The sequence below is a fragment of the Homalodisca vitripennis genome, chromosome 8 (assembly GCF_021130785.1).
Source record: "Homalodisca vitripennis isolate AUS2020 chromosome 8, UT_GWSS_2.1, whole genome shotgun sequence".
Taxonomy (NCBI): Eukaryota; Metazoa; Arthropoda; class Insecta; order Hemiptera; family Cicadellidae; genus Homalodisca; species Homalodisca vitripennis.
Genome location: NC_060214.1, coordinates 107,805,514 through 107,818,846, shown reverse-complemented (window position 1 = coordinate 107,818,846; position 13,333 = coordinate 107,805,514). Strand labels below are relative to the sequence as shown.

General features: G+C 32.7%; 1 protein-coding gene across 1 annotated transcript in view; it reads left to right on the top strand.

Annotated features, from left to right (window-relative positions):
* LOC124367859 (syntaxin-1A) overlaps positions 1-13,333 on the top strand; it is a 96,981-nt gene that overhangs the window by 82,755 nt on the left and 893 nt on the right. Inside the window, exons 10-11 of the mRNA XM_046825023.1 lie at positions 2,321-2,409; positions 12,496-12,558. Coding sequence (XP_046680979.1) covers positions 2,321-2,407 — 87 coding nt within the window. The 3' untranslated portion in view covers positions 2,408-2,409; positions 12,496-12,558. The remainder of the gene's footprint in view (positions 1-2,320; positions 2,410-12,495; positions 12,559-13,333) is intronic.

Here is a 13,333-nt window from a genome sequence, read left to right as displayed (position 1 = left end):
AAAATGTCATGTTACTTAATAGAGTTAGTCCTTTTTTCTTTTTTTTTATCAGTGCAGCATTAATGTTAACACTCCGCCTAGTTTCACTGAACTTTGTCTATTCACAGTTTTCTGTGTTTGTTTACAATGTTTAAACAAGAAAGGTTTGTTTTGTTATAAAATTTTTAATGTAATGCTGGTCAAATTTATGATTTCGTCTCTATGTTTTAAAAAGTATTTTTAACAATACATTTCATGTTTATTGGTAATAATCAGTTGAAGATAGCAAGTAATTGGAGATGACGTTGTGTAAAAATGTGTTATTAAATATAAAAATAATGAAATGCAACTGTTACGGAGCAATACATTCTGTCGCTCTATGAAAATTCACTTCAAGGACTAATACAGTTGTCCATTTGGAGCCAGTTTCACCACACTCTGTAAAGCTGTAAAGCATGGGACTGTCTTGAGTACCCATTGCTCCTCCACCTTAAACCTGAGTTTGGTGGTTAGTGCTTTGAAAGTACGACTGTGCAAAAAATCACTTTGGACCCATAGCTGTCTTACTTGTAGGATGTTCTCTTGACGGAAATTTTCTTAAGGAGGTCTTCCACCACATTTAGCCGAAATCTATTAAAATATAGTTTAGAATGAGCTCTAACGCAGTAATTAAACAAGGTATATAATTTTTCATAGCATTACCTTCTGGTCACACTTCGTAACACTCTAAGCGCTACTGCATGTGCAATGTTTTCATTGGTCTAGGACCACAGTTTTAGTTTTATACACCAATATTAATAATTTTAAAATAGGTGTAAATTTTAATGTTTTAATAATTTTAAACTGTTTTTATGTACCTTCCTAAACAATACTTTTGTTTTTTTTTTTAATTTAAAAATTAATTTAATATTGCGTAAGAACGTATTTAAGAAAACATTTCTGGTCAAATTAATCTACTGCAAATGTTGAGTTCTGATATTTCTTCTGGTCCTTCTTGTTCTCATTTTGTAACAGTCACCCCATCTGAATATTAGCATGGTCACGTTTGAAGAGGTAAGTTATTTATTGCACTTTCTCATATGAAGTACTGTGCTTTATTTGTAATTTTAAGCTTTTATTCAAGTTCTAACTTTTGTGGCTATTTGCTCTTGACTTAAGCTTGTTTTGTGTTAGCTTTCTCTTACTAAGCAAATTGAACAATTCTCATTTTTCTGGTTGTCAATGTATACCGTTGGTGTTGTAACTGCGCTGATTTTTTTCTTAGCAAACTATTATATGAAAGCAAATGGCTTAATTAATCTTCCATGTATATTTGGATATTACATTGCGTTTTTAATTGTGAGAACAAAATTTTCTTTTATTGTTCGTTAGAAATATAGAAATAATCTTAATTTGCAGGAAGTATATTATTCTAAGTATATATACCAGGATTCTTACCGACCATTGAATCAAGTAATTTCAGTAACGCTTGTATTGTTAACTGCAGCGGCATTCCGAATTAAGGACTTAAGGAATAAAACACACACCCATGTTGTCATTTCAGTATTGGTACTTTTAATTTTAGTACTTGAATAATTTTCAATATTGCAGTTGCATTAGTCACACATACACTTAAGGTTTTCTTCCAGTACAGTTACTTCCTTTTTTAAATGCCTTTCCCCTTCTTAATTTTATTCTTCCCACTTTTCAAACTTTTATTTTATATTAGTTTTATTTTATACATTGAAAGCATTGATTATCTGTTATTTCATTTAATATTGAACCAATGTAAACTAAGTGCTTTATAACATGTAATAATTGAGTTATTGAAAGACTATGTTATATATAATTTAATCATAACATTTTTGAGGTAAATTACTATTATAAATATTGCTTTGTTTATATTTATAGTTGTAGATATTTTTTAATTGCTTAGTGGCAACATTACATATATACCCTCTTAAGAAAACATAAATGCTAGCAATTATTTTCAGAAGTTGTACGAGTAAATGAGATTAAGATCATTGAAAAAGGTAAATTTGAGATTAGATAATCCAGTAAGGAAGACTGTTTAACTGGGGTAGAAAATATAGTACAGCCTTAAACCATTGAAGGGTAGCCAACAATCAAAAAGAGAGTAGAAAAATTGGCTGTATAAAAAAAAAAATAGTAAACCCTAAATGGTAACTCTTTTTAAATTAAGTGAACATAACAGTTCCTAATATTTAGTTTAATATATTATAAATGTTCTTGATACAATGCTAACTGGTTGTGTATTGTGATAGTTTGTAAAATAATTATATTGCCACGTTAAAAGAGCATGCTATCTCTAAATGTGTACTTGTGTTTGTCCGATCAACAGAAAAAGATCATGATTATGATCTGTGTAACAATTCTGGTGGTGATCGTTGGTGGCTGGGTGGCCAGTTACGTGCCAGGTCTCGGCTAAACGTGAGTATCCGGCCGTAGGTGTGACGTTTGGTAGCCTGATTCACCCCCCCCCTTCAATTGTGTTTCGCACGTCACATGTCTCTCTCTCTCTCTCTCTCTCTCTCTCTCTCTCTCTCTCTTCTACCACCATGTTGAACATTCACATCCAGCCTGTAATCGTTCTCTCTATCTCTCTCAGATTCACGTCACACAGAAAACTTCCATGTTGTGGATTAATTTAAGGACTTTGTGTTTGTACTTGTGGATGCGGCACTTTCCTTCCTCTTGGTGTTATCGTCACTTTGCAAGATTAAGACTCCAGATGCAACCACCCCTCCCATGTTGGAATGTTGTATTGTAACTGTGTGTTGTTGTGAGTGTATTCGTCACGAGTGCTGTGAGTGCACATAACCCTCCCAATAAATCTGTTACTATGTCCGCATGCTGAAATAAATGCGAAAACACTATCGTTTGACTTAACATTGCACAAAAATAACGTGTTTGGATCGTGCGGCAAAAATCTTGAGGTATCCAAGTTATGATGAGGTGGCCAAACACTGATAATTTACATTGCAAATAGAATTTCAATAAGTGTACACTGTTTTAGTTAATAACTTCAAAACTCTGGAATTTTTAGTCGGTTGATGGTTAAAAACAGTCTATTTTAGACTGCCGTTAATTTGTTTGAGAGGATTTTAACTTTATACACAAAACCTCCAATAATTCTCATGTAATCTATACTATTATATAAAAATTAATGGTGTCTGTTTGTGTGTGTTACGCAACATGTAACAACTACTTGGACCGATTGTGCTGAATTTTCACAGCCAGGGTAAACTCCCGGCCGGCGTGCTCCGTTATGACGTCATGAACGGTGGCTGAGAAACTGAACTGTGCCAGTTTGTAAAGCATTGCGAAGACACACGCTCATTCACACTTACTGGCCTAGTCCCAATAGCTATTGCTCAAATTATATACAAACTATATATCATTTTGATCTGCATTAACAAGGGAACAAAATGATACCAATTATGTATAACTAGGATTGAGGAACTAAATAAAAAATTATGAATTAACTATCACAACAGAGCTTGTTTAACTTTCTCTCCACATGTTATTTTGCTGACAGATTTTTATCTAGTATTTTTTAAATCATATATGTTTTTAATATTCTTTGAATATTTTTTTTAGCTGTACGTTGCAAAACTAGGCAAATTTTTTTATTGAAATCAAATGAGATATTTCAAACTGAAAACATGTAGTTAAATATGAATTGCAGCATTCTTGAATCATTTTTAATTTATGCATGTACAATAATTTGCTTTCAGACTTTTTGTTAGGAACTTCTTTTTGTACTTCTATACTATACTTAAACAATTTAAAAAAATTTCCATAAAGATACACACTATTTTAGGTTTAGGTTTCTTCAAACTACCGCAACTTATAGATAATCCTTGCATCCTGCATCCTTTATTCAATAACTAATTTGTCATCATAAATAATAATTTCTCTGCAAGCTGAACACTTGTGTGTTAACACAAAAAACACACACACACATACACATATACTATATCAAGCTCATCTGTTCATTTTCCGACATGTCAATTCTTCACTTCATCTAGCACATTATGTGTATTGTCAAATACAAAATCATCACATTCATTTTGGGATACTTCACAATCGGTTTTTTCTTAACTAAAATCTTTAACAGGAAGCTCTCACACTTTTGAGGATTTTGATTTAACCTAAAAAACAACCTAAAGTTTGAAGACTTTAAATATATTTAAAGTCTTTATAGACTTTAAGTTTATTTTCATATTCCAAAATCTCTGTTATTCTAATGAGATAATTTCCACTACTCATTTGGCGGTACTGCCCAAACTTTGATTCAATGTAATCATTTTGCAATTTTGAATTTTAGTTGAAAGAATGTTGTTGTTAAGTTATCATACTTTGACAGGTTTTCAATAGTGATTGCGCTGTTTTAAAATAAGATTTATATTGAAATTAATAGCTTTCTGAGTGTTGTAGCGGCAAATTTACAAACTTGAGGAATACTCTTAATGTTTCAATTAATGCTATCCATGAGGAATTGGCTTTTATTGCTTATCAAGCTAAACACATTATTTGTAATGGCACAATCCTTTAAACTAATATTAACTTGTAAAAGTGTATTAACGCAAACTGACAAACTTACTTTATAAGTTTGTTGATTTTACATAAGGCTATACAATTTTAATTTTTTAATGGAATAAAACCAAGCCTGTTATTATAAAACTTGTTTACTAAAATTACAACTATCTATTCTGTTTCTGTTTGCCCCCTTCATATTCGTTTATTAATGAAGAAAATTTCAGATTGTCTATTTTCAGACATTTTCTATTTTTTTGCTTCCAAGTCTGTAACATGTAACTGGGTTGGTTTTTATCTATTGTAGGAAAAGATCCATCTCATCAATTTTGGAAATGCCCTTTTACAGTTAATAACTATTCCATCTATTTTTTACACAGTTATCTTTCTACCTATATAGGAAGATAACCACAGTTTTTACCTATATCGTAATGAAGAAAATGATCACAAAGTACATAATTTTTCCAGGTTCAAAATTATCTTGATGAATAGATCTAATTCATATTTGCATTAAACCATTATTTAGCGGAAACTTTAATACCAACTGTGAATTACATTACATAACTTTAGTTCTGCTCCGTTATAATTTGAATTGCAGTCTGAAGCACAACACTTTCACAGCTATATTTAGTGGAATACTCGTATTTATTTACCTGTAAATCACTGTAAAATAAATTAGTTACTTTCATGTTAGAGAAATAATAACCATTAGTTTACTTATTCAGTCACTAATGAAACATCGTACTATTCTACCAAAGCCATCACCACATTGTGTTGTGATTTGTGAATAAGTTTGTGAATGTCGTGGTGCAGATGCCTGTGCGACAATTCAGCCACCGTTCATGACGTAATAGTAGTGGTGAGGGAACAGCCTGCCGGCCCGGAGTTTATGCTGGCCTCGGCATAGTCCAGAGGGATTTTTGAAATATAAATGGGCCTAAATGTTAACCAGGGACCCCAAGTTTGTCCCTGGTTGTATGAATTTCAGTACAATCAGTCCAGTAGTTTTTACGTGATTGATAAACACGCAAATTGAGGAATACCATTACGATTTTTGTATAACAGTATTCCAAATGATTTAATTGAGTTACGCATTTGCTTTCACCTAATAAAATGTGTTTGTATTATATGAAAGGATAACTTTTTTATAGAATGATTTAGACAAAATAATACAATTTTATTCCACAGTTATTGATAATAAATAAAGGTTAAGAGAAATTGTGAGAAAGGCACGTTAATTTGCCCTACAGAGCAAGGGAAAAGTTGCACAAAATGTAAATAGTCGACACTGATATTTTGCCACTATCAATAGCTGCCGTAGGTTGAGTGAGAGAAGACAAAATTCGTAACACAAGGTAGGTTATCACTGTTGTAGTGTTGCACATGTAGATTCACACAACGAACAACCCAACAGTTATTCCATTCACAAATAAAGTCAAGACTGTCTCATTCCATCGTTTTTGGACTGAAAGCTAGACGGTGATGCAGACTAGTTTTGTAAAACTGTCTTACTAATACAATTGTAGTTTAGTTGTTGCAATAGGTTGCTTGACAAAATAGAGTAGAAGAGAAAATGCTACTTTATCGAGGCAAAATTAGGGCCACACAGACCTATATTAAACATTTGAAAAAATGTTTACAATTCCAAGTGAAAAACTTTATTGACTACAAATATCAGCAATGCGGACCGTACATGGTGAAATACAATATCTAGTTTTTATAAGAAAACAGTACCCTTACACCAATGGTGCTGACTGAAATTATGTGAGGATGAACTAATACCAACCCCAGTTGATATCACAAGCAAATCTCCACTCTGGAATCTTTCAATCGGCTTTGAAGCCAGTTAGTGTATACTCTATATCCTAAATTTAAGCAAGGTTGTACAACACTAGCCCTAAACTATACACCAATATCAATATTCCGACCTTTTCTAAAGTAATAGAAAAAATTGAATAACAGAGTTCTTGAACATCTCTCAACCCACCAACTACTGACACCTCACCAGTATAGCTTCTTAACAGGAAATCAACAATAACTTCAGTGTTCAGTGATAGTTAAACTTGAAGAAAGTAATACTTGTACAGCCACATTGATAATCGGTTAAATTTCTCAGGAACAACTCTTTGAGAAATTAACGACAATTGGTATAGAAGGCACCTCACAAGCAAGGATAGAATAGAACAATTAAATCAACTCCAAAATTGATCTCTCAAGGAGTTCCTTAGGGATCGATGCTGGGTGCTGTGTTTTTTATATTATTCAAGAATGACTTTCCCAACTATATGCAAAAGACTACAATAAATGACTCATTTAAGCTGACGATACAGTATTACTGCCAGGAAAGACACTCCCTCAATACCGGGATGTAAACCACTTTTATTTTAGCTGTTAGGCTTTATTGTACACTTCCAGGGTGTTTAGTAGGTTTCAATGCTTGGCAATAGGCTGCTCCTTAGAAGAAGACAAATCTCAACATTTTCAGAAACAAACAAAAAATAGAAGAAATTGGGACGGTAATTATCCACCTTAAAACCAATCAGGTGCTTTTCTTCTTCTTCTTTGTTCTGGTGATGCCTTTACCATCTCTGGTGCAGAACCATCTCTTTGTCAGTCTTCCCTGTTAATTATTATTGAGGAAATAAACATATCATTATATAATGTGGGAGTTTCCCCACACTTCTTTCTAATCAAACATATGAGCACCTTTTCTGAGGTCCTTTCCAATTGAATAATGATGATTGTTTATCATGTGTACGGATTACTGAGTGTCTTAGGTGTTTAAAAATTTCCTTAAAGGCATTGATTATGTATAGAAGTGATTACCAGTCATCTGATAAAGTGAATTTCAAAGAAAACACCCACATTGGAAAAACTGATTTTTGGGAAATCGACTTTGTTACAGTCCATACAGAACAATAGTACAGTTAGTGAAAATCATTCACGGGTAGTAGCCTAATTCACAATGCCTTTTCCTCAATACATTTTTGGCGAAGGACGACAACTCTGTACAAGACCACCCTCTCTTCAAATCTAATATAAATCTTTGTGAATTTATTTGTTAAATCAAGTGCAAACAGCTGTGTCAGAAACCAGTTTTTGAGTTTGAAGTGGCAGTAAAATGCTAGGAGGTTATGATTGGTCTTAATTTTGATGTCTTCCAGAGCTGTATTTTACTGTGGAAATTTCCATGACTAATGTGGGAACGAGGGGATTTTGAAGGTTATAGTGTAAAAATTGTACATAGTAACATATTCAAATTTTATCAGCCTCAATCTGTTCTTTTTCTAGCCACATTTAATTTGTCACTACAGTGAAATTGGAAACGCTACCTGGAATTTTAGATTGTCCAATATCCACAACTCCACCACCACCAGGATTGTTGAACAGATTCTTTTAACTAATAACTTGAGAAACACAGGAATTGTAAATTTTTATTGTGATGTCATAAACATAATACATGGGGAGCCATTGAAATTTACACTGTTCGATAAAGTTATTCCTTTTAAAATTATTTGTTCCCTGGAGATTTTTATTGAAAGCTCTGCAATTTTCAAATCATCACTCTTTTACGGTTTATTCTATTCTTCTTTATCACTAAATTTTAATTCTTTCATGAAGAATAAATGGTCAAAATTTTGGATTAGGTACAAACTTCTACTAAAAAATATTTCTTCAGCAACTCGTATACATCATAAAAATACTCTTTATAGAATAAAACCACTTCTGTACTTAGGCTGTAAATTGATTTTCAAGACCCACTTTTTAAAAATTCATATTTACAACTCAGCAGTTGTAACTTTATTAACAGGTCACTGTTTGCTTATTCTAAAGAATTAAAACAGTGTCTATATTCTTTATTCAGGCTACTTTGAAGTCTCATATATTAAAGTCAATTTTACATAATGTTCTGTTAAATTCCTTTTCATGGAGATTCCTTAAAGTTCTAAATGGTTCTAATTTCTCTCTGTGCATATAGGCTAATTGGAAAATTTCCTATGTCAACAAGAAGTGTATACAAGTATGTAAGAAAAAATAATACAATTTAATACATTAAAAATACTTTGTTCTACACAGAAATAATTTGTTTGTAAAATTTAAAAATCCTAGTTCTATTAATTATTTATTGAGGAACATTTTCCATGACTTTTACAGTTCGAGGACTTAAGCTGTGCGCGTGACCTTGAGTGTGTGGTGATAGGCGGGTGGGGTAGCATTATGCGCTGCGTCCCGAAAACATTTTCCCGTGACTCATGGGTAAAACCCTCCTTTCAGGAATCGTATTGAGCCAAATTACTCATCACACTCACTACAATCAGTCTGTTTTGTGACAGTACTGATTTTTTGTGGAATTAAATATTAAGAGAATACCAAATAATAGCAATAATAGGACTTATCCTTGTTTTTCAGTTGTTAGAGTGTTGTTTAACGTGTTTTTAAAAATAACATATTTGTCAATACTAATCTGCAAATCGAAATCGTGAGTTTAAAGTCGTTAAAGAGATTGTTGCGCCTTCATCTCAGCGGCTAGCACGTAAACGCAACCCGCCACACAGATAGCGTTTATTTGTTGAAAGGGTAGTATTAGGACCCTACGAGCACAGCTAAATTCCTCCAACTGTATCTGTTTGCCATTAGAACATCTAATATATTGGGTGAAATGAGTAAAAAGTTGTACTTACTTTTTTATTGATTTTGAAGCAATTACTTTCTCTCAAGGAAGTAAAAATTAGCTCTACCAAAGGATAGTACTTGCTTTACATTTTCTCGACCCTGTAGTAACTACTAAGTGTATCAGACTTTATTTCAGTTCAGTTGGTATCATGGTGATGCGCTTGCACTTTAGTGAATGTAAATTTTATCATGAGCCTTGCCATGTCACTGATAAACAACGTTTGAGTAGGAAAGTGTTGATTTTCTACTGCTAAAGTTTCTGTCAGAAAGTGATCAGAACTAGGAGGAACTTCTATACCTAAGAAATAAAATGAAAAAATCTTTTACGTCTTGTGGCTAATCCATGATTTTAAGTTTCAGTCGATCACTTAATGCCTTGTAAAATTGAATTTTGGACATTTTAGAGGGTTTTCCATGAAAAGACGAATAATTGGTGTATTCTGTTCACTGAGCTCTTTTCACAGTACTATCAAGACCTCTAGACTTGATCACTGGACAACATTGTCAAGCGGTGATTTAAACTGTGGGTCTTGTCAGGCATATAGACAATAGGTGTTTCTTGCGCACACAAACACTTATCATTTTGTGCAACTAAAAGTTCATAAAAGTAGAGTAATTACAATGATGTAAGAGATGGTAGAGAAGTAATAACAACCATCTATTCCGGACAGCGTTTAGTAGTAACTGCGTAGTGGTAGAAGTTATTTATTCACTCTTTTTCAATAAAATTCTATTACTCATAGTACTTCCTCCTACTATTTACTTCTTTTTATTCACTTCACCCAATAGTCATGTAAAAAGATTGAATTTTGTTTGGTGGCAGTTAGTAAGCCTACTACTGCTCAGAGGGATGGCAAAATTTATCTTTGTCTCTCTGTCCAAGATCAATTTCGTCCATGGGATTTTCCTCAATCTATCCTACTGTAGTGAAGCATAGTATGGTGTACAACTGCTGTTCTAGATCAAATAAACTTTGATCTGAATAAAACATTCCGTATTAGTGTTCTTACAATTTGGAATACAAGAAACATTTGATGGCTATTGATAAATCATTAATAGAGAGCGTGGAATATAACTCTGCACTTAACTCACAAATTCATCTTTTTTCCAATTAGCCTTTTTCTTTTTATCATGAAAATCTCATAATTTTGTACCTGAAGAAATTCTTCCAAAGGTAGCGTTGGTTTTGAAAATTCCAGCTCCCTTTGTTTGATAAAAGTTGGAAGTAGTTTGCTGAAATGTTCTTTTGGTAATGTTGCCACATAACAGGTAGCAGTCAGCATTTTTAAGTCAATGGCTCTCTACGTGCGATGTTTACATTTGTTAATAAAAAAGTGACTAAATGTAATTTTGTTTGTCCAATGCGCAGAAAAAGATCATGATCATAATCTGCGTAACTATCCTGATCCTCGTGGTGGGAGGTTGGGTGGCCAGTAAGGTGCCTGGCCTCGGTTAGACCTGAACAGGTAATGCCAACCGCTGCATGGTAGTCAGTGCTTACAACATGATACTAGCTTTGCTTCTTGCAAGACTGAACTTTGCATTGTGATAAAACCTTACTGATCTCAAATTTAGCATCACCATCAGTGGCTGAATAGATTCCAAGGAATTATAAGTACCTTGCTTTTAGTAATTGAGTTAAAAGTCTGTTCCGATCACAACTTGACTTGCTTTTGTAAATTTATTAAGAACCATCTGAACTAGGGGCCACCTTGATTTTACGTCCTCAAAAACAGCGGTAAACCTCAAACACTTTTAGGTTCTTTTTTGGGGATTGTAAAGATGTGGAAGATGTACATTTAATGTTATAGTATTACACTACCAAACACTTTTAGTTTTTCATATATTTTTTTAATGTTCATGCAGAAAAATTAAAATTTTCTGAATTTTTTAAAAGTAAAAATGCGTTTGGATACATATTACCCACATCTTTAAAATGAGACAACTTCCATGATAAACTGCCAGAAATGAGTGTGTAAAGGGGTTTCAGTTTTACCATTGTTCTGACGGGGTAAAAATTCTAGGCCGTTTCACTACAGCCAGCTCTTAATACAGATATGTAAATTCTATACATTGAAAATTTTTTGTTTGTTCTAATACTTATAGTTTTATGCTTTACAGTACACAGTATTAACATTACACTTGTTATATTATCTCTTGTCTAGCCAAATCAAAAAAAGACTCAATGTATGTAAAGTTTGAGTATAATTATTTTTCAACTATCTTTATTTATTTTATGAAATTGTTTTTGAAATGTTTAAACCTTTATGTATTGATCTTGGAAATTGATCAAATCTTGTGTCAAAACAGCAAATTTAAATCAAAAATTAACTGGCAAATTAATTCAGAATAAATTATGGAGTGTCCAAAGGATCTGTCCTCAGCTCTATATTTTTAATTTGTTACTGCTTATAGAAGAGCTAGAAACTTTTGACCTTTTGAGAAAATTGATGGAGAACAAACAAGACAGGCTAAAATAATGTGCTGGAAAGAGTCACATGTGTAAAAACACTGATAATCCTCAGGATAGGTTTGGTTTCCTCAGTTTAGGTGTGAAAAGAGAAGTTCCCAACACAAGGTTCAGAAGGGTAGTGGTATTCTTTTGGTTTCTATCAGTTTTATCAACTTAAAATATATCCAACAATTATGCAAATAGTAATGACCTAATACAGTTTATCACACCAACAATGTAAGCAGTAGTAGTAAAAAAGACCCATTTATAATCAATTTTTTATTTCAGTATTTAAAAACAATTTAATAAGTCAAATTATTTAAATTTTTATTTTAACATTACAATGTGATATTAATCAAACTAAGTACCGATCGGAAATGCTCAACCATCAGTGCGGGCTTCAGTGACGCATTCTGCGCTAATCCGCATTTCTGGCGAAAGAATAAAAACATCCCTATAGATCATGTGAGCTCATAAAGGTTATTTTCAACTTTGGTACTACTAGTAACATATTTATGGTAACCTAATGTAAACCTACTTATATGGCATAATCAGTAGTAGACAGGTACAGAGTAGTCTTCTTCCTGCCGACATCGCTTCCTTTTGGGAGGTAGAAAACAAGAACCGATTGCCATAATGACATATAATTTTTACAGTAAATTGAATAAAGTCTGTTCTTTCTGATAATGTAGAATTTTTTAGGTCCTCAATAAGAAAAACTTCAAAATATAGAGGCTTCCGGATAATACCAAAGCACCCATTTTCTAAAAGATATATTTATCGGATGCTTCCATTTCATTATGTACGGACTTTACAACTAACAGAGTTCTGCTGAGATGTTGCTGTTACAGGTGATGTCTGTTGACTCGGCCGTCGGTCTCCCACCATCTCCTGTTAGGGCTATAATAAATAACGTAAGTATGACCCATTAAATAACGTAAGTATAACCAGTGTACGATATCTTCATTGTAGATCAACATTATTTCCGATGATTTTGGAACATGAAGGTAATATATTTTATTCCAATTACGGACAGGCAAATTACAAACTCTTCATTATGATTCCAAAGATGATGCCACGATTTGAAATTCAGTTCTTTCCTGTAAGTATGAACTTAATCAAATGTAACTGTTTAAAAATTGCAGTTACGCAATGTTGATTATGAATTGTTTGCTTTGACATTCCCGATGGAACAAGACCCAGTTAAAAATAATTATCAAATTAATGCATATTCACAATTTACATTTAAGTAGTAATCTCACCAACTCAAACAGAATAATTCCTATTTGATCATTCCTATTTCATATCATTCTCATTTCATATCATATCATTCCTATTTGACTCAATGTGTGTTGATATACAATAAAACGTTACGTACGTAAATAGAGTCTCAGTAGAAAGCGATTGTATGATACGAGTAAACAACAATAGATTTAAAACAGTGTCAATGCCAATTCAAATTACTAAAAATTCATTTTAAAATATACAAATCAACTCAATACTGTTAATACACAAACCATTCCAATCACTGGTAGAGTTGATTTCTGTTCTAAGTTATTTGATGAACAAAAAAAGTTTAAAATCTTCAAATGACTGTTGTTTTTTATGATTGTTTCCTAAACTAGAGCATTTGTGAGTGTAATCGGCATTGTAGCAGACCATATGTTGTAGTACTAAAAGGGCCATTTA